Source organism: Oenanthe melanoleuca, chromosome 7 (genome assembly GCF_029582105.1).
Source record: "Oenanthe melanoleuca isolate GR-GAL-2019-014 chromosome 7, OMel1.0, whole genome shotgun sequence".
Classification (NCBI taxonomy): Eukaryota; Metazoa; Chordata; class Aves; order Passeriformes; family Muscicapidae; genus Oenanthe; species Oenanthe melanoleuca.
In genome coordinates, this window is record NC_079341.1 from 16,340,010 (window position 1) to 16,364,985 (window position 24,976).

General features: G+C 39.7%; 2 protein-coding genes across 6 annotated transcripts in view; both read left to right on the forward strand.

Moving 5' to 3' along the window:
* Positions 1-68: 68 nt before the first annotated feature.
* Positions 69-4,114, forward strand: ATP5MC3 (ATP synthase membrane subunit c locus 3). Of its 2 annotated transcripts, XM_056495923.1 has the most exons (5): positions 69-829; positions 911-988; positions 1,905-1,982; positions 2,333-2,526; positions 3,870-4,114. In XM_056495923.1, exons 1-5 carry the CDS (start codon positions 710-712, stop codon positions 3,982-3,984), a joined length of 585 nt encoding a protein of 194 aa, XP_056351898.1. In that variant the 5' UTR covers positions 69-709; the 3' UTR covers positions 3,985-4,114. The 2 variants fall into 2 exon arrangements, with proteins under 2 accessions (XP_056351898.1, XP_056351897.1); XM_056495922.1 differs by having other exon boundaries at positions 696-988.
* Positions 4,115-7,999: 3,885 nt separating this feature from the next.
* ATF2 (activating transcription factor 2) overlaps positions 8,000-24,976 on the forward strand; it is a 41,989-nt gene continuing 25,012 nt past the window's right edge. For 2 of the 4 annotated variants that reach the window (XM_056496838.1, XM_056496840.1), the window contains exons 1-7: positions 8,000-8,088; positions 11,657-11,687; positions 16,981-17,055; positions 17,691-17,760; positions 20,129-20,225; positions 21,792-21,910; positions 23,140-23,268. In XM_056496838.1, the coding sequence (XP_056352813.1) occupies positions 17,713-17,760; positions 20,129-20,225; positions 21,792-21,910; positions 23,140-23,268 (393 nt within the window). In that variant the 5' untranslated portion in view covers positions 8,000-8,088; positions 11,657-11,687; positions 16,981-17,055; positions 17,691-17,712. Of the gene's footprint in view, positions 8,089-8,138; positions 8,350-11,656; positions 11,688-16,980; positions 17,056-17,690; positions 17,761-20,128; positions 20,226-21,791; positions 21,911-23,139; positions 23,269-24,976 lie in introns of those variants that run through there. The other 2 variants (XM_056496839.1, XM_056496837.1) reach the window with 2 other exon arrangements.

The window sequence follows — 24,976 nt, forward strand, 5'->3', positions numbered from 1 at the left end:
ACTGCTCCCATCCCTAAATACAGCACACACGGCCCCTCACTTGGTCCATTGGAGACCGTTTGAAGCACACGATTTTAGAATTTATTTTTATGGCACATATTCTATCAAATGAAAATCGTACAACTTCAATGAATGTTTCCCGGTGTTTTACTCACAACGTCGACTTTTCAGCATCTTTACTAGTTGCCACTAGTACCACTTACTACAGTAAATGACCATTAAAATAATGATCCCGTTATCAAATGAAAAACATGAAAGCACATGTAAGTGATTAAAGCGGGAATCTCGGGAACACATGCTCAGCTCAGTGAAGATAATCCTATTTCGGTTAATCTTGATTAAAAAGGATTCTTTCGTTACTTGGGTGTGAATCTGCTCATCGTGCAGAAATGACTAATTGAGCAGTACAGGCTTTCTGCACACAGCAGGGGTCCTCGGGCGCGCCCTTTTCCCCGCCGCGACCCGAGCTCTGGGGAGGGGGCGCAACACCGAGACTGCGACAGCGACATTGGCACCGCCCTTGGCAGCGCCACCCTTGCGGTGACCCCTCACGGGACAGACACCCTCACGGTGCCACCCTCTCGGTGACAGACACCCTCACGGTGCCACCCTCACGGCGGAACCGCCCCCGCGCGCAGCGGGCGCGCTGTGACTGTGACTGCGGCTGCGCGGGGAAGCGGCGCGCGCCCCACACCCCCCGCGGCCGCCAATGGCGCCGGCACAAAGTGACCTTGGCCGCGCCCCGCCCCTTCCGCCGCCCGGCCCCGCCGCGCCTGCGCACAGCCGGCCCAGCCCGCCCGCCCGTCGGCCCGAGCGCGGCACCGCAGCGGTGAGAGCCGCGCCACTCGCGCCATCCGCGCCCATCGCCGCCCCCTCCCGCCGCACCCTCACCCTCTCCCTCTCTCCGCAGAGACACCGCATCGTGACCCCCGGGACGCCGCCCGCTAAGATGTTCGCTTGCGCCAAGCTCGCCGCCTCGCCCTCCCTGGTGAGTGGGTGCGCGGGGGGCGCCTGCGCCTCCTCACGGGCCCCGTCCCCGTCGGCGGCGGGGTCGGTGGCGGCCGCGGGGCGATGGCGGGTTGGGCGGGTCTCCGAGCCCCGCGGCAGCGCCCTGGGCCGGGAGCGCGGCGCGGGGCGGGGGTCGGGCCGGGCCGCTGCGGCAGGGCCGCGGTCTCCTTGCCGCCTCCTTGGCGGGCCGGGCGCGCTGCCAGGTGAGGGGCCTTCGCACACGGCGGCGGAGAGGGGGAGGTCAGCGCAGCCGACGGCTCCTGGGCCTACTGCGCCCTGTCCCTCGCTGTAGGTCAAACTCCAGCCTGTTGCTTGTCCTCTGCAAGGCCGCGATTTTTTTGCCCTTGCAGAGATAAGAGGCCGTCCTGCATGAAAATGCCCTTTCTGGCCTGCAGAAAGTCTCGCTTTGCATGGCCCAGGCCTAGGTTTCCCCTGCAGGAAGAGCTTTGTGCAAGAGCCGATATGACCTTAGGCTGCTGAGAGCCCAAGGACACATGCAGGCCGCTTGTGAAAAAGGATTCATTCATTTGTGCCTCGCTAAATTCAAAAGTCTAAGTTACACCTGTGCATTTAACAACTTCGAAATTCATTTTAATGGCTTTTATTTATTAATTTCAAAATGTGTTTCACTTCGTCAGGCTTTTTTGTCGCTGTTTTGCTCTCATTTCTTTCGGCATAATGCATGTATATATTCACTGAATGATACGGCTGTTTGCAGTATATCTCCTAAAAACAGGGCTGTCAGATTGCATGGCAGTGCTTGCTTCTGTGTAATTTATTTTCTATCCAGCTGTTTAGAGATTGCTGTCTTTCAAGAAAGACAAGTGGCTTAGTAGCTGATAGTCTTATTATCTTTTAGACTATTGTGTGGAACAGTTTTTTTTCTCCTCTTACAGATCCGTGCTGGATCAAGAGTCTTGTACAGACCAATTTCGGCGTCTGTGTTGTCTAGGCCAGAGGTCAAGAATGGAGAGGTACCTTATAAACAAAATTCTGTATCTTCCTAAATTACCTGGTGAGCCTAAATGTCCTCAACCTAGAGTTCCCTTGTACTAACTCAAATACCTATAGTTTGCAACTTGCTTTAAGTCAAACACCTAATAATACTTGTTGCTGTCTTGCTGTTTCCCCTGAGAAGCCTTTCACATTTAAAGTTGATGCTTTCAGGTGGAACAGGTAACATTCTGAAGTTTGTGACTTACGGTCTCATCACTCTGAAGAATAAGTAGACATTGGATCTAATACAATTTTTAAAACTGCACAATAACACTGTCACATGATCTTTTGTCTGATTATAATGCTTTCTCATGTTTTGTTTTCTTAGGGCAAGTCAACAGTTAACGGGGCCCAAAATACTGTCTCCCAGCTAGCACTTAGAGAATTCCAGACTAGTGCTATCAGCAGGGACATTGACACTGCTGCCAAATTCATTGGTGCTGGTGCAGCCACAGTAGGTGTGGCTGGTTCTGGTGCTGGTATCGGAACAGTCTTCGGTAGTCTAATCATTGGTTATGCCAGGTAATCAGTCTCTCTCCTTTAAACCTTTTTAATTGTATTTAGATGTATCTTGAGACTGCTGAACTGTAGAAAAGAAAATGGCACTGTAATAAATTCTGTTAATGATTACTGTTACTGCTACACGTGGCTGAAGAGAATAGTATGAAACTGTACCATATTCATCAGGATGGCTCTGTTGTTAAATTCAGAACTTTGTACACTCTTCCTGGAGGAGAGCCATGAAAGAAGTTGCATCATTAGACTTGGTCCGTGTTTCAATCACTGAAGTCCAAGTGTTCGAGCATTCAGTTCCAGAGCTGAATTAAAAATCCAGCCTGTGTCTTTTCCCATGTAAGAGGAAAAGTCCCAATGAAAAACAGTCTGAGAACTGGTAATAAGGAATGAGAATCCAGATGCTTTAGTCTTCATAGTCAGAACTGTTTAATAATGGATGCCTGATTTTCTTTTCTAACACATTTCAGCTTTGCATCTCAGACTATGCAGTTATTTTAGCAAATGAGTTAATCATTCCTTCTAGAAATCTGAAGGGGGCAAGGGTGAGGATTTTGTAGTAGGGATGCATTTTCAGGTAATTTTATGACATTCCTGTAGTAGAAGTAGTTCACATGGTATCATGGAAGAGCAAAACTTGATACAGGCATAAAAGAGGTTTCATGTACTTCACTACTTTTTCAGCCAGTTAAGTCTTAGTTCTTAATAAAGATTTTTAAGCCTTATTGAAGACAAAGAAGTTCACTTTTCACTTGAAGAAACAAGTGTTTTCAGTACAAAATTAATACATCAGATTTTGAATTTGGCATGAACATGTCAATAAGAGGTTGTAGAACATTGATTCATAATTTTATGTAGGAGGTTTTCTCCTCTCACTTCTTAAAGGCATATTCATTACATTTTTGCAACAACTGCTGCATTTTTTTCTGGGTTTGTTTTTTTTTTCCTGATCTTAAGTAGTTTCAGTCCCCATATTTGCCTTGAGAGCTGCTTGAAACATGATACACAAGAAATTCCTTGGAGCACAGTTCTCATGTCACAGACTTGAAATAAATTTCCAAAGGCTAGTGCTGATAGTTTCTGCAAGGGAAGATGTAGAGAAGTCACATTCAAAAGTTACATGAGTGTAATCAGAAAAACTGTGCTCATTTGGAAAACTCTCACACCATCTACATAACCTGAGTATAGTATTTGCCAACTAATATGTCTTAAGTGAAATCCTTGCAAAAAATTGCTTGGATTTATTGGATTTTCTGTTACAGAATCTATAGCAAGGAAGTATGAGGTTACACTGAATGAAAAACATCTTAATTGTAAGAATAAAAAGGTCTTACACCTTCTCTTTTTTGTAGAAATCCTTCTCTGAAGCAGCAGCTGTTCTCATATGCTATCCTGGGATTCGCCCTGTCTGAAGCTATGGGTCTCTTCTGTCTGATGGTTGCTTTCTTGATCCTGTTTGCCATGTGAATGGAGATCTGCCTGTACTATTGGCATTGGAATGTAACTGCATTTTATGGGACTCCCAAAATGTTGGTGTCATGGAAATTGATGCTATTTCCAAAGTCATTTCATTAAAGATAACACCTTTAACTGTCAACTTGTTGCCTTTATTTATTGTGTTTCTCACTAGGATATCTAGCATTTTGTAATGTGGTCTCCATGGATTACTCCTGATAATGACATACTGCATAGAACCCTTCCAGTCCAACATTTTATTTATTAAAATTAATGTGGCACATACTTGAAAGATCAGAGGATGCAGGTATTAAGTGTGAAAGGCTGTACTGTTGGCCTTGTGGTTTTGTTTTATCTTAAGCTAGCTGACATACACATTCTGGCACCTCTCCATAGAAGGAGCCAAACACAAATCCCTGAAAGTGATAGGAAATTTCTCTTTGTATCAGTTCTCAGGTACACTACATAGTTTGATTACCATGGTAGGTTCTCCACTTGGATCTGACCAGTGTCCCCATTGAGTTAAATAACCAGCTGCTTTAGTGTGGTCCAAGGCATTTAGTTGTGATACATGGACATTATATTTTATATAGTTACTGCACTCTTGGCATCACCTAATTAAAAGAGCGCTTCCAGCTTTCCACTTTTGTAGTCTTGCGTTATCTCTTGCACATTCTTTTAAGAGCATCAGGATTAAAGCATTTTGGTTAAAAAAAAAACAAAAAAACCTACCTTTGCTCCTCTTGTAGCAGTCTAAATGCATTTATGGTGTCATCTATACTTTGAGGAAAACAGTGTGCTACTATACTTAACTGGTGGGGAAGTTGATAGCATCTCAAACTTTATCCAGAATATTAAATAATCTGATCATATAACAAATAAAAGCTGAACTTTGTAAGAATGTAAGCCAAGCTTGTTAAATGTTTTTGTCATCTTGGTGTTAATTACTGAATTAAATACACAAAACTTTCTTGGAGGAAATGAGAAATTAAGTGCAAGGAGTGGGTAAGATCTTGTTTTAATCTGAAATAAAAAGTACCAAGTGGGTATTCAAAGAGATACGGTTTAGTGGACTTTAGTTTATGGTGGACTTTGCAGTGTTAACAGTTGGACTTAATGATGTTAAAGGTCTAAAACACCTTTCCTTAAAGGTGTTTCCCAACCTAACTGATGGCAGAATTTGTATAGCAAAATTCTAGAACCTAGCATGACAAAGAACTTTCTTTATCCACATGTTCTTAGAAAACAGTAAACTAATACAGAGAATGTTCTTTTATGTACGTGGATTTTAGGAGTGTAGTGTATGAAGCATCTTAAATTAGTAGCTTTAGAACAATATTAGTAGTGTCTTACATTACTAGATCAGGAAGTGGAGGTTTTGAGGAGTTTGAGGGGGTAGGAGGTGAAGCAAGTACCTTCCATGTGGTCTATGCTTATGCAGAGATTTTAGGGACTTGCCATTACCCATTCTTGGAAGCTGTTGATTTGCAAAGCTGACAGTGCATTTGTCCTGGCTGAAAGGTATTCTACACTCTAAAGCTCATCTGAGTACTGCTGTCCTGGTAGATGGTGAACTTCCTTCTTTCAGTACAGCAGGGATCTATCTACAGGAATCTGAGATGGCAATCTGTATTTCCTAAAATCATGGACAGTCCAGTGGACTAGCTTAATTCAAGCTTCAGGTTTCCTTATCACTGGGATTTGGCCAAACAGGCATCTTCAGACTTTTCTTGGTCAAGTCCAGCTCCAACTCTGCTAATTCTACTTAAGAATTCATTTACATATAAAATGTTTCTGCTGAGTTGTAATGGTTTTTGGTGTAGATAGAAGACCTGGCTGAATTATTGACCCATAACTTCACTAAGAAAGCCACCTGAGTCACCTTGAGTTACTGGAATCAGGTTTGAATAATGATTTTTGGATTTACATCCCATCTTTTACCATGTGCACCACAACATGAACCCTTTTTCTTACGATCAGCCTGCCTGAAAGGCAGTGGACATCTTGGGTGATCCTATATGTGGATGTGAAGGTTGTTTTACTAGTAGCATCTCCCCAAGCTTATTGCCTTTTAACTTGCTCTTAGGCTGGTGAGCATGGGCCAAAGTCAGGCAAAGTGGCTGTTTAGTTATACCAGTCATGAAAGAATCATCTGGGTTCTACAGATAAAGATTAATCAAGGACTTTCAAAACAAGGCAACAAACCTTCACACACAGGATTATCCTCCTTACAGACAATAAGGGGCTTAGAGTTAATGAGCGATGGGCAAATACTGACAGGTGGACTATTACAGGGCACATGGAATCCCTTTCCAGAAGAGCTTAGTTGGTCAGTTTGAGTGGTCTGACAGTGTCCTCAGTTTTCCTAAAACACTCACAAAAGTAACAATTATAAATGTGTAAAATATTTCTTTTCTTACCAAAAAACCTGCAGTCTCTGCATTAATAGGGCAGCAACAGACTAAGGTCTCTTCATCTTCCTGTAAGAGGTTACATTAAGAAATCTCCCTGTAGGTCAGAGAAACCAAACTTAAGTTTCATGAGGTGTTACTGTAGGCTTTACTTCCCTGAAACCTTTTTCAGTTTCTTCTGACATGGACTATCCTGAACTTAGAGATGGTCAGCCCATGAAAATTTGTCTTGTAGGTTCTCCAGATTGAAAGACGCACTGTTCATGTTTCATTGTTGAAGCCAGCTAAAGCAGAGATCTTCATTGTCTCTGAATAACTGTTCTGTCTGCTGTTCCAGTAGATCAGACATCACACCACCTCTGAAATAGCCATATTATTTTAATGGAAAATGAAGGAAATGTTAAAGTTACCAATTATGCTCATAAGTTATTGCTGCAGGAAGAAGTGATTCATCCCTTGCTGCAGGTAAAATTGAACATCCAGCTGCTGGTTTTTTTCCTTTTTCCTGCTTTCTTTGATTTTTGCATCAATTTCACACTGAAGAAAGGCACCTGCAGTTCAGCTTTTTAGTCCAGGCTTAGAACTGCTGCTGCTATGTAACAGTGAAGTTAAACCATCAAAAAATACTTGTTTCTAATACAAGTCTTAGTTACTCTCTGAAGAAAGAAGTAAGATCTCTGTTCCTGTCTTCTCCATGTACAATTGAGTCCTTACAACATGCTACTTTAAAGAATAATTCTACCTTTGAGTAAACTACTTTTATGCAGTGCTTTCTATCCTACCATGTCTAAAACGACTTTGCAGAAGTGCTGTACAGTGCTCACCAAAACCATACACAACAAATGAAACATACCATACTGTCTTGTGTAAGTTCAGAGAAACTCAGCCAAAATGTATTTTACTGGAACTGATACTTTTAAGAAGTACTTTATTGTTATGGCCTTGCACTCTCAGATCAGTCGCAGAATAAGATCAAATGATACTCATGTACAGAATTAAAGCTTTATATGTGATGCAGAGTACGCACTAGCTAAACTGTGTTGCCATGTAGGGTTATGCTACTTTTTTAACGAATCCGAAATTCTTTTGGTCCCTTCTGTGTAAAATACAGGCGTTGACCATTATTCTATAGTGCTGCAGCATTCTTGATCCATTAACCAAGATGAATGTTTAGCACAACCATGGTTTCAGGCACACACCTCGCTCCTGCCCTGAGTCGGGGTGTGTTGAGAGATGGGGAATCTCGCCTGTACAGGGCTTTGGAGCGCGGACTATTCCAAAAGTTAGACGTGACAAGCGCATGAACAGCCGCCGCTGAGCGAAGCCTTGCGGTGGTTTAGTCCCTACGCGGTGCCTGCTATCCTCAGCAGCCGGCCCTCCTGCAGTCAGCCGCAGAGGGGGCACCTCATGCTCATCTCGCCCCGCCACGGCCGCACAAGCCCTGCTGGCCCCCGTGCGGGGTGCGGCGGGGGCGCTGCCCGGCCCGGCCCGGCGCGGAACGGGGAACGGGGGCCGCTGTGGAGAACGGGGAACGGGGAACGGGGAACGGGGAACGGGGAACGGCCCCGGCCCGGCCCCGCCCCGCGCCGCGTGACCGCCCCGCCCCGCCCCGCCCCGCCCCGCGGAGGTGTCAGCGCCTCTCGCGAGAGGTGACGGAAGCCCGCGGGGGACCCGGCCTTTAATGTGCGGTCCGGCCGCGTTCCGGGTGAGTTTGTAAACACGGCCCGGCCCGGCTCGGCCCGGCGCGGCGGCTGCTCCTCCCTCCGCGCTGCGGCGGCGGCGGGGGCGGCGGGGCGGGAGCGGCGCGGCGCGGCGGTGGGCGGGGGATGCCCGGGAGGCAGTAACATGGCGCCGCCGCTCCTCTCCGCGGCAGCCCCCTCCCCCAGCGCGGCCTGCGGCTCCCGCCGCCCCTAGAGCGGGGCGGGGCGGCCCGGCCGGCGCCGCGGACACCGGCACCCGCCCGCAGGTAGGGGCTGGCGGGCGGCCCGGGCGCAGGGCGGTGGGCGGGCGGTGAGGAGCGCGGCCGGGAGCGGCTGCCCCGCGGGGGCATCGCCGGGAGCTGCCCCGGGCCCGGCCCGCGGCGCGCAGCGCGGAGGAGCGGCAGCAGGCCTCGCCTTTCCGCCTCGCCTCTGCTCCGGGGAGCCTGCGGCTGTCCGCATCCATCCTCGGCTCCAAGGAGAGCTCGTCCTGGCGCGGGGAAGGGTACGGTGCGGGGATGCCGGGCGGGGGGCGAGAGCGGCTGTCGGCACCGCAGGGCGTGTTGGCCTGCCTGCTGGCTGCAGCCGAGCCGCCGGACCCGTTCCTCATTGACTTGGCCTGCTGTCCTGCATAACGCCTCTCGAATTATCAAATAAAAGCTCTCTGAAGCTTTCACGTGAAAAAACATGTCACAGACCCAAATTAGTGATAGCTGTACGGTGTTGTAGGCACAAATATTATAAGTCAGGATGTAACTTCGTGTTTTGAGTTAGGGGAAATGTGTGCTGCCATGTTGCTTCTGCAGCCTTACTCATTCTACAGCATCCCTGTTCTTGGAGGGAGATCCTTAGTGTGTTTTTATACCCTGTTCATGCACTCTGTGTTCCTCACTTGCTTTTCCTTCCGTTGCTTTCTCCCAGAGGTATTTATCTTCCAGTAGTGACACTGTCACCTGTTTTCTTGTGCTGAAATGAGAAATTTGAATAATCTGAACATTCTGAATCATCCCCTACTTTCCAAACTGTGACCACAAACATGGCTGAAATGTATTTTTTTTACCACCTCTTGAAACAGTGGTTTTGTTTTCGTTTTGACATATTCTACTCATGGCAGTGAATGTCACATCCCCTTCTTACTGAGCATAAAGCCAAATAGGAGGTAATAAATACGAATTTTCTGAAGTTTGGGTCCAAGCCTGCTAGGTCTGGTTAGATGCTAAATTCAGCACGAGCTGATAGGGTTGGACCAGTCCTTGTGGTTTTGGTCTTCCACAGGTGTTCCAGGTGGAATTTCTTCAGCCATCCACTGAAACAGGTTGCTGTGTGTTAATGGCCATAATTTCAGGGGGACAAACTGTAGTTCAGTTTGGCATTCACTTTAATTAACTCTGAAGTGTTTGTAATTATCCTATCCAGAATCAAAATTGTCGTCTTGTTAAAAAACGAAACAATAATTTTGTCAGGGACTGGTTGTTATATAATGCTTCAAAAGAATTGTCAAATAATAAGAAACCTTAATGTGTGCATAGAGTGAAGCAGCTCTTTTAAAAATCCATTGGGATTTTATGTTTCAATACTGACATTGCATGCTAATGTTTCATCAAGTAGTTGAGCTTTTGATCTTCTTCATGATCTTGTTGATATTTCTACCCAGACTTGAATTCTAGAAACATTAGTGTTTGTTAGGTCTTTTCCCAGAAACTTCTAGACTATGCAGTATCTAATATAAGGTGCTTTCAGATCTTCAATTTCAGCATACATACTTTTATTAATAATCTTGTTCTTCATTCCACTTTTCTTTTGTAACCACATTGAACAGCATGAACTATGGTATTATTTTCATTCTTATTTCATTAAATTTTGAATGTGCTAAAAATTCCTTTCAACAGCTTTTTTTTTCATCTACACTTAAGTTAAACTTACAAATTTACCTCTGAAGTTTTTGTAACCTAAAGTTATAATATCAACATTCTTAATGATTTCTTAACATAGTCTTGAGTTTCTTTATAAAAATGATGTATTTTCTATTTTCAAAGGGGAAAATGTGATTCAATACTTTTAACTTTTATTTTAATATTGAATAGATTTCAAGTTACCATTGTTTTGCATAACTGAACTGTATTTGTTTCACATATAATGTGGACTCTGAGGAGACTTTGGATATAGTTAGGGACAGAAGATTAGTCAATATTTAATAATTATGCAGTAAAGGCCCTTTTTTCACATTTATACTGTACTGTTTGCAGCTTTGTTCAGTGTCAGCTTCAGTTCAGCCTGAGAACTTTTCCATTAGCTTTGCTTCAGATAAGAGCTTCTCTTCAGCAAGGCATTCCAAGCAATATATTATGTTTCCTTACTAGATAACTTCAATGGTCATTTATTTAAGTGCTTACAGGAAAGAAAAAGATCATTCTGTTTTAATGAGAAAGAGGAATCCTGTAGTAAGATATTTGATATATTTAAAGTTTTTTGGAATTAAATTCTTAATTAATTAATTCAATTTTAAACTTAAGGGATGAAGCTAAGAAAATAAGAAAAGCAAGTAACTTTTTGTTAAACTTCTTTTTTTTTTAATTTGTTGAAACAGGTATAGTAAAATGAGGTTGGATTTCTAATGTTTGTTGGGTTGAAGATGTACAAACCTAGATAGATGAACTGGGGAAAGCAAGCCCTAGTATCTCTGTAAGCAAATTTTGAGAAGATGGGAGGGATATTAACCCCTCTGTATTTCTTTTTTTGAAGTTCATTGATGTTTTGCTTATCTACAAGAACTGTGTTCACATACCCTGAATTTTTAGTAAGTTAAAGAAAGATCGGGGTGTCTCTGAAAAGTACCCAAGCCAGAGGGTTGAATCAGAAGCCACCATGTTCAGCCAACAGCAAGTGTTAGGCATAAGGACCTTTCTTTATGCCATTAGTGCTTTCTGTCTGCCAGAAATGTATCTTCTTGTGGAACAAGCCACTCCTGCAGCTGAAGGAATTCAGTTGCTTTATTTCTGTATATGTGATTGTGTCCCACTGGCTGTCTTGTTCTTACTGAAACTTGTGAAGTTAATCATCCTTTATTTTTGTCTTTAAGCAACCATCTTTTCTCCTTGTCCAGATGCTCTACCCTTTATAGAATTTAGACAAATGGTGGAAGGTATGGAATTAACTTTAGACATCAGATTCTAGCAGTTGACTAATATATCAGCAAACAGTGCCTAACGTTTGACTTTTTAAAAGAAAAAAAATTGAGCCTTATGCTAGTAGCATAATGTGAAGAAGGAGCTCCTGTTTTCCTGTTTGCCAGCCATTCCTGTTTAAGAACTTTTAGTATTCTGGTCTATGGCTTATAGTTTTCTTGCAAAATCTACAAGGTTACTTTCTGCCAATCCCACTTTCATTATGAGGAGGAATATTTTAATTTTTCAAGTTTTGTCTCCTCTGTTTCCTTCACTGTTCAGTTTTAATTTTTAGGAATTCCAAATTTGACAGTGTTGCACAAATACAGTCAGATCTGTTCTGGAAGTGCTCTGCAATGGTCAAGTACTAATTACACAGTTTTTGCTTCACCTTTCTTCTTTTGCTTTATAGGAAACAGAAAATATAGCTCCAGTTCCTCCAGGTAAGTAAAGCAATGGCATTTTCTTCCTTTTAAAATACAAATTACTTTTTTTTTAAATTTACATTGCTTCTTAAGTGGCGTATTCTACTTTTGATTTTTACTGAAATCACAACTTGCAAATCTACCTGTATAGAAAATTGTGGAAATAAAGATAATCACTTCCCACATTTGAGCCTTAAATTTATGATGTGAATGCTGTATGCAAGTGTTGAAAGTATAAAGACACCGTGTTAATTTTCATTTTTGTTGCTATTTGTTTGCATGAAAAAGCATCCCTTAACTGTGAGGTGTTTAAATTTAGAAAACAAAAATAGCTACCTCTCCCCATCTAAAAGATATCTTGGAAGGAGCTAAACAAAACACTAAATTCAGCTCTCCAGGTAACCATTAAGAGAATGTTATTCTTTGCTGTGGCAAATATGTTTAGTTCTTTTTACTTTGAATAAGTATGTATTCTAAGTAAAACTCTTAAAAGTTGATAAAAGCTAAAAAATTTGACCTGGTTCTTTTATGCTTCAGTTTCCTATTATAAAATGAAGCTTTAAAGTTCTTACATTACTTGAAGTAGTTGTACACTATGATCAACAGAAAAGTTTAGTAAGAGTTAATAATTCTCTATACAGGAAGGCTTTGTATCTTGAGGTAAAAGGGGGCACAATCCCAGATCCAGTGTAATGAATAAAAGGAAATGTTGACTAGACATGGTTGGTCTTGAGGAAATGCAAACATCCGTAGGAAAATGCATTGCTGGTACTGTAACATAAGCACTTTGTAGTGTTTGGACTCAGAGGAGACTGAATGCTGATGGACTGTTATGATTCTGACCTGTCTCAATGGCCTGATACAGCTTCTGTCCAACTTTCATCTTTTTCAAACCAGAATGTACAGATGTTTCTTGGGTTGGAGCCACATGCAAGTGGTCAGGGTAGCTGCAAGGCTTGGGTATGCTCCTCATGTAAACAGTAGGAGATAAATCAGCTATTGCTGTAGCTGCAGACTGACAGATTGTCCTCTGTGGACTGTTTAGGAGGATGACACACTTGAGAGAATATGCATCTCTTCTTGCATGTTGGCCAGAGGAAGAATGCTGTCCTTCAAAAGTTGCACAGTTTTTGTTTGTTCGTAGGGTTATGTGTGTTCATAGCTGTCTTTTCTGTATTCAGTTCTGGCAGTTTTCTTCTGTGCTGTTTATATCAGCCCTGATGTTACAAGAGGGCAGTCCCTGTATTGCTGCAGTGCTTAAAATGAGCAGTCACAGGGTAAGACTGCACAGCCTGTGAGCAGCTCTGTGCATGGATGTCTTTTTGCACACACCCTGTTTGCTACAGGTAAAGTAGAGGCTTTAGTTGCAAGTCTGGTGAGTCTTTACTAGGTATGTGTGAAGAATTACTTTTCTCAGCAAATTTGAAGAAGTTTTTGCAAGGACTATTGATATATATACATTTTAAGCAGCTGCTTAAATGTTCAGTAGAAAAATTTTGAAACAAGGTGTCAGCTGTAGTTGCAGGCAATTAAGAGAAAACAATCTTTACTAGTTAAGTAAGCCAACAAGACATGGCTTAAGTCAGTGTAGGCTTCTATTCTTTGTAAAATTGTCTTCTGAAAGGTATTTTGGAAGCAAGCCTCAGACTATGTAGTAATAGTTTCCACCAAGTGTACCCAAGGTGTTTAATTAAAATCTTGTGGAAATATGCAGATAATTGTTGAAGCTATTTTTGTAGCGCATTTAGATACATATTAATGTGACATTTTATAGAGACGTTTTTATTTTTTAAATAAGGACACTGTCTTAAATATTAGTGAATTACTTGCAAACTAATTTTATTTCTCCATATTATATGTATTTTAAAGATGGATATATACTTATTTATATAGTTTACTGTACCATTTGCATTCCAAACATCATAAGAGAAGCTTGCTACATTTTAAACAGGCATGATGTGAATGTATTTTACTTTTGTGTTGAAAGCATGGAGCAAACACCAACTAAGTGAGATTATTAGCCTGATTTTAGTACTGAAGTTGATTGTACTGTCAAGATTATTTCAGGTTTTTCCTGTGTTCAGCTCTGATTCTGTTACTGTGTGCATGGAATTCTACATGTGGATTTCTTTATGCTGCTGAGAGGAATGTAGGGTTTGAAGCTTAGAGAAGAGAGTTGCGGTTCAGTGGACTGTAGTAAGAGTCATTCCACTGAATGTTCATTTCATCTGAAGAGTGAGTTGAGGCTGGAGTTTCACATTTGTGTTGGATTCCTTCAGGAGCAGTCTTTTTTTCTATGGGACAAGGTGTTAGCTGTTGGCTTGGTAACAGTCCAGGGTGACTGTAATTCCCCTCTAGTGACAGGGTTATCATTTCATGTATTACGTTTCTCATTTGGTTGGGTGAGTAACATTTTTGTCAAGATGGCATCTAAGTTGCTATTTTGTCTTTCAGGGGAAAGGTGTTTTCTAAATTCTTCTTTCTTACTGTGATATTCTCACTTTGATCAATCAGTCTACAACAGAGAGAGACTCCTTTACAAATTGGAGTGGCAATTACAAACTTTTTTTTCTGAAAATTTGCCTTCTCTGTGTTAGTTTTGTTAGTCCTGTCATGTGTATAGCAACAGGTTTTTGGCCATGCGGAGTCTTCTAAAGGTGTCAGAACATTACCCAAGTTTGGATTGTCCATTGCAGTTGTTCATCTCTGTTCCTTGTTATATCTATCATCTTTATGGTGTGCTTTAAATTTCAGAGTTATCTTGGATTGCTCAGAATTTTATACAGTCAAATTTTGAATTTCTGCAAGGCTGAGATCCCACAACCCTGCTTGGTAACCTGTTCCAGTGTTGTTCAGCAGGCCCTCATTGATTTTTTTTTAATTTTTTTTTTAATGCTGGGTTTTTTTCTCTTCCTGTCCACTTGCTCTTAACTTTCTTGGTGTGTCTCATGAGCATTGCACCTCATCCTTTTATTGAACTCTACCTAAAATCTGGATCTGACTTCTCTATATCAATACACTAGGTAGTTTAAGACAGCAAGCAGATCCTTAGCACTCCTCCATTCTGAATAAACTTTGCTTCCTCTTGTTGTGTAATAGCCAGACTCCTAACTATTTTGATGGGGCCCCAGATGTTTTCTCTCCAGTTCATCAGCTGTCTTGAGGGGCTCAACTCTACATATGGCACTTCAGCTTTAGTCCTTGACTGCCAGATAAAGGACCATAATCACTTCCCTTCCTCTCACTGCTGTGCTTTTGCTACTTCAACGCAGTAGCCTCTTGTCTTTCAGTGCTACAAGTGAAATGATGCTGGATCCTGTTGGTTTTGTTGTCCACCAGGAGTTACAGGTTCTGCCCCAAAGCTGACTGACAGCCAGTTGCCCCTCAGCCTCCACTGTTGCATGGAGTTATTTTGTTCTAAGTGCAAGCCTTGTATTTGTCTTTGTAGGTAAATATAGTTCTTACCAATTTGGCTGCACTAACACATGTGAGCTCTTTGTTTTCCCATACTTTCACATCCAGTTTCTGTTTAGATTTAAAATGTTCAAGGTCTTGTTTAGAACAAGAGTGAACTTCCTTTTTCTTTTAGGTGCAAAAGTTTCAGTGCTTCAGCATAATTTTTTTCCTCAGATGTTATCTGGAATCTCTTTACACGGGATTACCTCACAAAATTCCATGTGGCCTGCAGTCAAATAATATTACAAAGATGAGGAAATGAATTTATCTCCAACTTTTTGTTCCAGTAAGTTTGCCAGAAGGACAGTGCTGCTTTTCTTTTTCACAAGGATTGATTTTTTACTTGTATATCAGACATTTAAAATTCCAAGGATTTACAAACTTAGACATGGAACCAGCTAAGAACTTCACATGCAGATATGAGCTTTAGTAATATTCCTTGAAAAGAGAAAATGAATGGACCTAAAAATTTGCATCTTCTCACCTACGAAAAATCCTGAAGTGTGGAGGGAGTGTATTTTACAGCTGAAACTTCATCTCAGAGACTGACAGCAAGACATAGTAACAGAGTGGGGAAAAATGTCCTACATGCAATTTGCTTAATCAAAATCTTCGTGCAACCATAGTTGTCTCTTCCATCATTACACATTTCTGATATGGATATTACTTGTCTCATAATGCATATCCATATGTGCATATTGGCATCTGTAGCTAGCCATTAAATAAGTATACAGTGCCTATGATTACAGGTTTAAAAAATCAAATTCCCCTTGAGATCTAAAAAAGACTAACTCTGTTAGTTTGAGCCTGCATTTAAAAAAATGAGATTGCTGCAGTTCCACATATTGTAAGGACATACTCTTAAAGTGTCAGGGATAAGGACCTTGTTTCTTACCCTGAAGCCTTAGTCATGAGTATTCAGACTTGCCCACAATCTCGTTAATATTCCTTATTAGTGAAAGTATCAAGTTCACAGTTTGAGCAGTTCAAAAAATAACTTTATTCCTTCAGAAACTTGAGACAGGTTATGAACTCTTCACAAAGAACAGCGGAACAGTCTTCAACCCTGATTTGCTTTGGCATCCTTCCTTTGGGATGTAAATGTTTCCCTGAGCTGTCAGTGCCAAAGACTAAAGTTTCTGGCAGTAATTCATCTCTTCTCAACTTCTGATCTCAGCTCAGTATCCTCATTCCTTGAAATATATATATTTAGAAGTGACAGTTTAGAATCTCCTGCATGCCATGTTTTTCTTTCTTTGGTGTTGGGTGTTCATTACTGCGGACACTGGGATCTCCTCCTCTTTGAAGGAATAGCCAAAAAAGTCCATACACAGTATGTTTTTACTGTACAGGTGCATCCAGAAGGATCAGATACTGTGTTCTCTGCAGATCTCTGAGCTAATAAGTCTGAAATTATTTGCTTATGCATACTTGATATGTCATGTGTCTAGTGCCCAGATGTGTACCAGAAGTGTGCATTCTTAGGATGGTTAGACAGTTTGGGAATCCTTGCAACTCTACATGACTGGCACACTAGGGAAGAGATGGATTTATTCTGTCTATGATCTTTAATCATAAAAACATCTTTATTCATCTTTATTTGCTTCATCAATCTAAATAGTGTTCAGAACTAACACTGTTACTTCCCCATACAAATACTCATTTAAAGACAAATGTAATTCCTCCAGGGTAAAGTCACAGATGCCACAACTAATTAGAGGATGTATTGAAGTAAACCATTTCTTTGAAAAACTGTTAGTTTCATAGGTGAATAGTGGACATATTATCGTTTATCTTTACAAAATCATTCATCATTATAATTTTAGCATGCATAGTAATTAATATCTTCTTTTAGTTACAGTTCATTGCCATGAAAAGGAGGATATGATAGTTTGCCCTATGAAACAGGTTTATATGTGAAATCTGGCAGGTACGTGTATTAATATGTGGGGTGAGTATGCAAAACAGCACCAAATATAATTAATATCTTACTTCTTTTTGAAGTATTGTAGCCTGTCAGTAATTTAGTAGCTGAAACATTACTGAAGTACATGGCTTTGTAATTAAATTTGTTAACAGTTTACACAAAGAACTGTGTGCCAACTTATCTCCAATGATGAGCTTTAAATAAAGATTGTGAAAAGGCTAAGGAATGAGCACTTCTTCCTCCCCTGTTGGCAGCAGAACCTTGACTGCGTGGTATTGTCTGATGCTTTGATCTCTTTTTAACTGTGAGAATTGGATCATTATTACAATGTATTTGATTTCAGTGGCAGGTTGTTGTTACTGTGTTTTCAGATACTTTGTGCAATTAGTCACGTTACATGTGAACATGTGGATTTCTGATTGAAGTGTATGTTCAGAAACTGCTGTGGTGGCTAGTACGTACCTTCCTGACAGAGCTTGAAATCCATACTCCATTTGAATAATGGGTGTTTAGAATACTGCTGTAGTCAGAAGGCAGAAATTCTTGTCCATAGGATATTGAAATAGCCTGTGTATATTATTATATTTATAATTTTTTGCATTATTTGAAAAATTTGTTCCATTCTAATTTTAATACAGGTAGCACAACGACCTGTGGAATATGAGTGATGACAAACCCTTTTTATGTACTGCCCCTGGATGTGGCCAGGTAATGGTCTGGCATTGTTCAAATAAAAGTAAAACAGTGAAACCTATATTGCTACAAAGTACTTATGTTTTGCTGAAAAGCTAGAATTTGTAGTGTGTTACGTGTTTGTCCAAAATGCTATCCATAGAAGAAAAAACAAATTATCCTTTCTGTGCTTAAAACAATTCTGTTTGTTAGCTCTGCTTTGCTTCCTTTCATTAGAAAAATAATCAAGAAACAGCCTAATTTTTATCAAGTGACCTGCATTTTCTAGACTATTTCACTGTTGGTGGGGTGCTCATTGTGAATGTTGTTTGTCACTAGTCTTCATAGCTGTGGTGATTGCACATATTTAATGGTGATGCAGATATTTTATGTATGTTGTTCTGTATAGGAAGATTATAACAATATGCATGCTACAAAATATATTTCAATTCCTATAGTAGTTTTAATGTATTCTAGTAAATAGCATTAGTATATATATAGGTGAACGTGAGCAAAAAGATAAAAATATTATGGAGTGTTTTAGGAGATGGTTGCTTAAAAGGAAGCTGTCTTAACACTTATATTTAGCAACCTGAAAATAAGTGCATTTGCATTATCTGCTGCATGAGATAGACATCCCTGCATCCTTTGTGTAAAATTAATTTCATAAGCTGATTTTTTTCATAATATAATGGCTGCTGCCTTTATATAGAATTGATTTCTTAAACAAGATATTTTTCTTTACATTTGTGTATTTTGTTTTATTAGGATTTTGAATTCAAAATACTCTCATTTTTATCCTGAAAACTTAGTTTTTATGATGAATGACAGCATTAATGTTATATTAATGTAGTCTTCTGTATTTAAAGCAGAAGAGGACTGATTTCTTGTTTCTAAGATATCTAGTATGTTCAGAGACAAGAAAAGTAACAAAAGAGGACTGCTTTCTCCTAAGCAACCTTTTTCCCCATCCTGTTTGAATCTTACTGCAGTGTAGACTGTCAGAAGTTTTGGTAACTAAATCTCACAGAAGACACATCATGGGTCTACAGCAGCCTATGGTTCTAGGGAAGGTGAAGAGAGACATTCATGTCCCAACAAATGTGCAAGGCTTCTCCAGATGCCAGCTTTGTCCTGTAGAACAGGGAGAGGGAGTCAGGCTCTGGACATCCTCTTCCCTCTGGAGAGCTGCTCCTCCACTGAGTGAGGACAGAAAGATACATTTAAGTCTCTTAGCATGATAGAATGCAGAAATTTCTGGCTTATGCTGTATGCAGAGGTAACGCATGGGAGTTATGGAGAGTTGGGCATTTGCAACTCTGGGCATTAGAGTTCTAGGGAAAAAAGAAGTCCCTTGCCTGTTTCACCCTGTCTTACAGTGATCCTGCATTTTTAATTTCCCTCACAGTTCCACATGCACATGTCTTTCTTACGGAAATGTTCTGAATTACTGTACTCTGAGGTCAATTCTGTTTATGTGTAGTTCCTGAGAGGTGATTTTTGGCTTGGATCTGTTATAAGATATATGTGGAATAACTTAAATTAGTGAGGCATAACCAAAAACATAGTCTGGGGCTCAAATGTTCACAAAGAAAATTAAGAATGTCAGTGTTTTGTGTAAAATGTGTTCTTTTTAGGAAAGCTGCATCTTGGGAAACATTTTCTTCAATTATGTCAATTGAAATGCTAACTTCACCCACGATTACAGATGCATAGCAAATTGGTGGAAATAAACAAATAGTGGAAGTAGGAATATCTCTTCTACAGCACTTAGTTTGTCAGCTTTTATAGCATATATCCCAAATTTTGGGGCAAGTATGCATGAAACGAGCAAACTTGAGGGGTTTTTAAAATGCTAGTAGGTTTAGTTCATTCACAGCATTTCAGTTGTCTGCCAGTGTTTCCCATTCTACCTGCCCCTTGTTTTATGTAGTGAATGGTCAGGGGCAGGAGCTGCAGTATATTTTATCTTTATGCTGTTAAATGCAGTGAAGTTTGTGATTACAGATCAATTCTCATTAATGCGGTAATACACACAATACAGTAATCAAGTAGTGGTGATCAATTAATAGATGTTGTCAGGATCCATTAATACAGCAAATGGCTGTTTGCTCATGGTTGGTGGAGGCTGCAGCATTCTAGGATGTTATCTTGGACTTTTTATGAATGCAGGTACTTACACTGAAATTTCTCTGGTATATTTAGTTATTATGAATATAATTTGAGTTTTATAATATTTCTGCTTGGTACTGTTGACCAAGAAACAAGATATATCTGCCTTAGAGGGTTGACTTTTAACATAGTAATGATAGTTTTACTTGCTGTAAAAATTGTTTTCTGTGGAATGGCATTTGTTGTGGTCACACTCCCAGTTACAACTGTTTCTTAACACTTTGTGCTGCAGCGTTTTACCAATGAGGATCATTTGGCTGTCCATAAACACAAACATGAGATGACACTGAAATTTGGTCCAGCTCGTAATGATAGTGTCATTGTGGCTGGTAAGTATATACTTCTGTTAAGTTTGTTCACTTTTCTGCTGCAATGGGCACATGCTTTATGCATTTCTTGTACATAATGATAGATTTACATTAGGAAAATGTGATACATTTTCTTCTCTGTACTGGTCTGCCGTGTGTGCTTAGGCATTTTTTCCTTACATAATTCATGTCAGAATTTGAAGCCACTATTATTCTCCATAAGTTACTTTTATTTGTATCTGATTCATAATCCAAATACTTTAAAATTACCAATACTTAAATAATTGATTAAATTATACAAGCTAATAAAAGTTTTGCCAAAGAGGATCTGTAACTAAATTAAACTATTTCAGTTTTAATTCATTGATACTACTTATTTCTTAAATTTTAAAGTATGTATCATCTATTACATATCATGGTGATATTAGAAGAATGAATCAGTGATTATTCTTCTGATGGGATAGTAGAAGAAAGATCAAATCCTTTGTTTTCATTTTGGCTAAAATTCAAAATACTATTTTCCTACCTCTGAATTCATGTTATACTCTTAGAAATTACAACTTTTGTCCAGGATCAGAAGTAATCACCAATGGATGATTGATTGCTTTATAAATTTGAGAGTTTTTGAATGAAGATAGCATGTGCTAAGTATGCTGAAGTTACAGTCAGTCTGGGTTTTTTTCAGTGGTAGAGCAGCCTAAATGAATTTCAGAAAGACTTTCAGATATTTTCTGGATTCTTTAAAATTGTAAATATGCTCCTTGTCAATTTCACCACAAGAAAAGGGACCTTTCAAATCAGATACTTAAAATTGAAACCATGAGTGTCTCTGTGCAGCCACATTCCAGTGTAGGAACTGTTGTAGACAGCAGGCTTAAAAGTCCACACAGTCATACCACTTCACAATATTTTAAATGCAAGTAACTTCATGGCGTGTGTGGTTAATTTTGACCTGATAATAACAGTGAATAAGGCAAATTTATATACCAACAGGAATTTTATATAAAGATAGTTTTGAAACTTTTTCATGGAGTAGTCACCCAGATGCCAGAAGTCTTATGACTGCAGCTTGATGCAGAGACATCATAGCATTCAATATGATCTTGTGCACAAAGTCTCACTTTACTTTACAAGTTCCATGCTCTTGGAAGTAATCACTACTGTTGTCAAATTAGGAGAAGACAGAAGCAAACCGGCTTTGATCTGTGCACTTTCCTCATTTATTTTCTAATTAAAAGCCTTCATGTAGTCCGTATCTTTATTTGAAAATAGATTCTCCTTGCTCATTGGAGTGTTCTACTGTGCACTTGAGAATAGCTGCCTGTGGTTCATGGCCACAGAAGAAATGCTGTGGTTCCCTGCCAGGATTGTCAGGGGCTCTGTGGTTTGCAGGCTCCGGGTGCTTGTCTCCAGCAGGTGGAGTTTGGTGCCAGCTCCCTCCCTGCAGGGCAGAACGCAGCCCGAGGGCTCCCAGCCACCTCCTCCTCTCTTCCATTTGTTTGTATTCTGAAAATTATTTACATCAAGTAAGTTCGTTAATGGTATTGTAAAAATAAAATTGTGGGGGTTTTATACACTTCTTTTCAGATCAGACACCAACACCAACTCGATTCTTGAAGAACTGTGAAGAAGTGGGCTTATTCAATGAATTAGCAAGTCCTTTTGAAAATGAGTTTAAAAAGGCTTCTGAAGATGACATTAAGAAAGTATGTTCAAAACATTTTTTTCCTCAGAGCTTCTACTTTTTTATATCAGAAATTCCCTTAAAAAAGCGAACTTTGCCTTCTATTGTATATTGCCTTCTTACCTGTACCAACAATCATGTTAGCTGCTTATATGTGTTGTATGTAGAGAATACAAATCTGTGATTACTCTTCTGAAGGTTAGTTTTCCTGATTAATTTTGCATAGTTAGCACTGATAATGGGACACATTGTCCTGTATCTGTTGAAGTTAACCATTAGTTTTGATAGAAATTTCCTTAGGTCCTGAATAAGCAAAGAAGTCTGAAAAGTAAAGATTTTTTAGCAAAGAGAAAAAAACCCATGTGAAAACAATAGTATGTGAATGCTGATCATTTTGATTAGTTTTGAAATACTGATGTCACTGTAAGAATCAGTAATGAGAATTAAGTACTGTCTAAATTTAAGAAAGTGTCAGAAATTTGGTTATGATTATATTGATTAAGTGTTTAAATCACTTTTGCCTAGAAATTAGTAATTATAAAATAAAGATCTACTTATTTTCTTTAATGTACAGATTGAAATATAAGAAACTTGCTTAGCAACTTCATGTTTTTGTGAGGAACTTCCATACATTTAAGTGTTACTCTTGTTATTTATTTCAGTGCTTCCCAGTCATAACTGGTTAGGAGTCTAAACATTTAAATACTTGTGCAAGTAAAAAAATTTGTTCAATGTCCCCTTTGAATAATTTTGTCTTTAGTTGATTATCTGGTTGACTTCTATAGGTAGTGATTACAAATGGTTTTATACTGATTTATATAGGTTTTGCATGATCAGTAGTTTCATTTTCTTTATTTCAATAAAAGTTTTGAGAGGTACTTTTAAATAGGATGGATAATACCTTAATTTAGCTGTGATTTTTTTCTTTTTTTAACTATAACACAGTCCTTCTGCAGCTGTACTTTTCTTAGGACCCTAGGAAATGGAAAACTTTAGGAATGTTCTTAATTCTCAGGAAGAAGCTATTTAGTCTGACATTGATGTTGAAAGGAATTTGTGTTATTGAAGATTGGTGTTCATGTAGGTGCTGGTAAAAAAGCCTTCACTGGTAATGCATGTTCATCAAGATCTTTCAAACATCAGGACCTCTGTCTTGTAATGGGCTGATCTTTCTCTTCAGTTATTTATATTTTCTTGCTTGGTTTAATTTTTTAAACATTGACTAATTTTGTTTTACATTGTTTCTGATAGATGCCTCTAGATCTGTCTCCTCTTGCAACACCAATTATAAGAAATAAAATTGAAGAACCTTCAGTTGTAGAGACAACTCATCAAGATAGTCCTTTACCTCATCCAGAGTCTACTACCAATGATGAAAAGGTCAGAACCTTTATTTTTCTCTTATTTTTCGACTGATGATCTGTAAATTTATTGTATGTGGTGATAGCCATGCTACTTAGCTAGTTGAAAGGAAGAGTTTTCATTTGCCACATTTTGGTGGATATATAGGTAACTTGTTCAGTTCTTCAGTTAGAATAATTTCTTTGCTTCCAGTAAAGCTGGCCATCCAGTAAAGCCAGAAAAGAAATAAGATTAAAGATTTATGCTGTCTTAGAAAATACTAAAAGAGCTCTTTATTCTTGTTTATGCATCATTATTAGTAATAATCACTTCAGTATGTGACTTGCAGTGTTTTCATCTTGTGGAGTTCTCTTGAAGTACAGAAAATGAAGCAAATCAGTGAATTAATTATTTCTAGTCTTTGATAAATACAAACATTAGGAGCAGACCATTATAAAGCACAGAGATTGCACTAGTCAATCTCTATGTGCATCTTCAGGGGGCAGTCTGTGCATGAGGGGCTTAGGTGCCTTGCTCCCAAAATCAGCAAGACTTTTTAGGGTCACAGGTAATTTGGGTTGGAAGGGACTGCTGATTTCCTGATGCAACTTTCTATTCAAAGCAGGGATTACTTCTGAGATCAGACCAAGGTACTCAGCACTTTGCACAGTCTGGTCTTTAAACATCTGTAGGAGAGAGGCTGCACAGCCTCAGTGCCACCTGCTCCAGTACCAGGCTGTTCTGTTGGCAGAATGTTTTTCTTTGCATCCATTCTTAACCTCTCTGGTTTCAACTCTTTCTCCTCTATTGCCAGAGGAACTAATGTGAGAACAACCTTAAGTGTGTGACAGCAGTTTAAAAGAGTTTCAGTTAAGATTTGTCCTTACTAAGATTTTCTGAGTTTCATTAGTTAGCATGGATGAGTCATCGTGAGTAATCAAGGCTATCATGCAGTATCAAAAATAGTAAAAGCATTTTAAAAGAATGTATGTGAAGAGCTACCTAGATTAAGTGAATCATAGTCCAGATCTTTATTTCAGAGGTTAGTTTATTTATTTTGCTGCAAATACCTATTCCAAGTAATAATCTTAAAATTGGTAGAAGACAATATTGCCATATTCATATAATAGTGGTTCAGTATCTCATTAGCATCATTACAAGTGAAAATTCTGTCTCAATGCTTGCCAGTATTTATAAACTTGTCTCAGTGATGATGCAGTTCTGGTGTGTCACTGTGACAGTGCTGCTGCTCAGTGCCTTTCTCATGCCTGATTGAAGAGATGGACTGAGCAAGGCTGAGGGTGCTACTTGAGGTGTACAGCTCAACATGACCTGCAGATGTGGAGAAATGTGAGCAGAGTGTTGCTCAGTTACATTTTTGTGTTCTCCTGCAGATGTATTGAAGGAGAGAAGGGATTTTTTCAGGGCATAGCTGGTGTTAAATACAGGTGCCAGTGTAACCCTTTTGTAGTATTTTAGTAGCCTTAAATGGTTACAGCCTATTAATGTATGTGCAAGGCAGTTCTGATTGTCCTTGTAGTTGTCAAAATAATTCTTAAAAGTCTTTAAAAAAGTATGCTTGAATATTTTCCTAGTTTTCTGGGAGTTCCATGAGTAAGAGTCGATACTTTGCTTTGAACAGACTGAGATATCATTAGAAGTGTATAAAGTATTTAAACCCTAAAGTAATAAGAGCTTTCAAACATTAGTTATTAACAGTACTTTAAAAGGGCAACCCTCAAGAGAG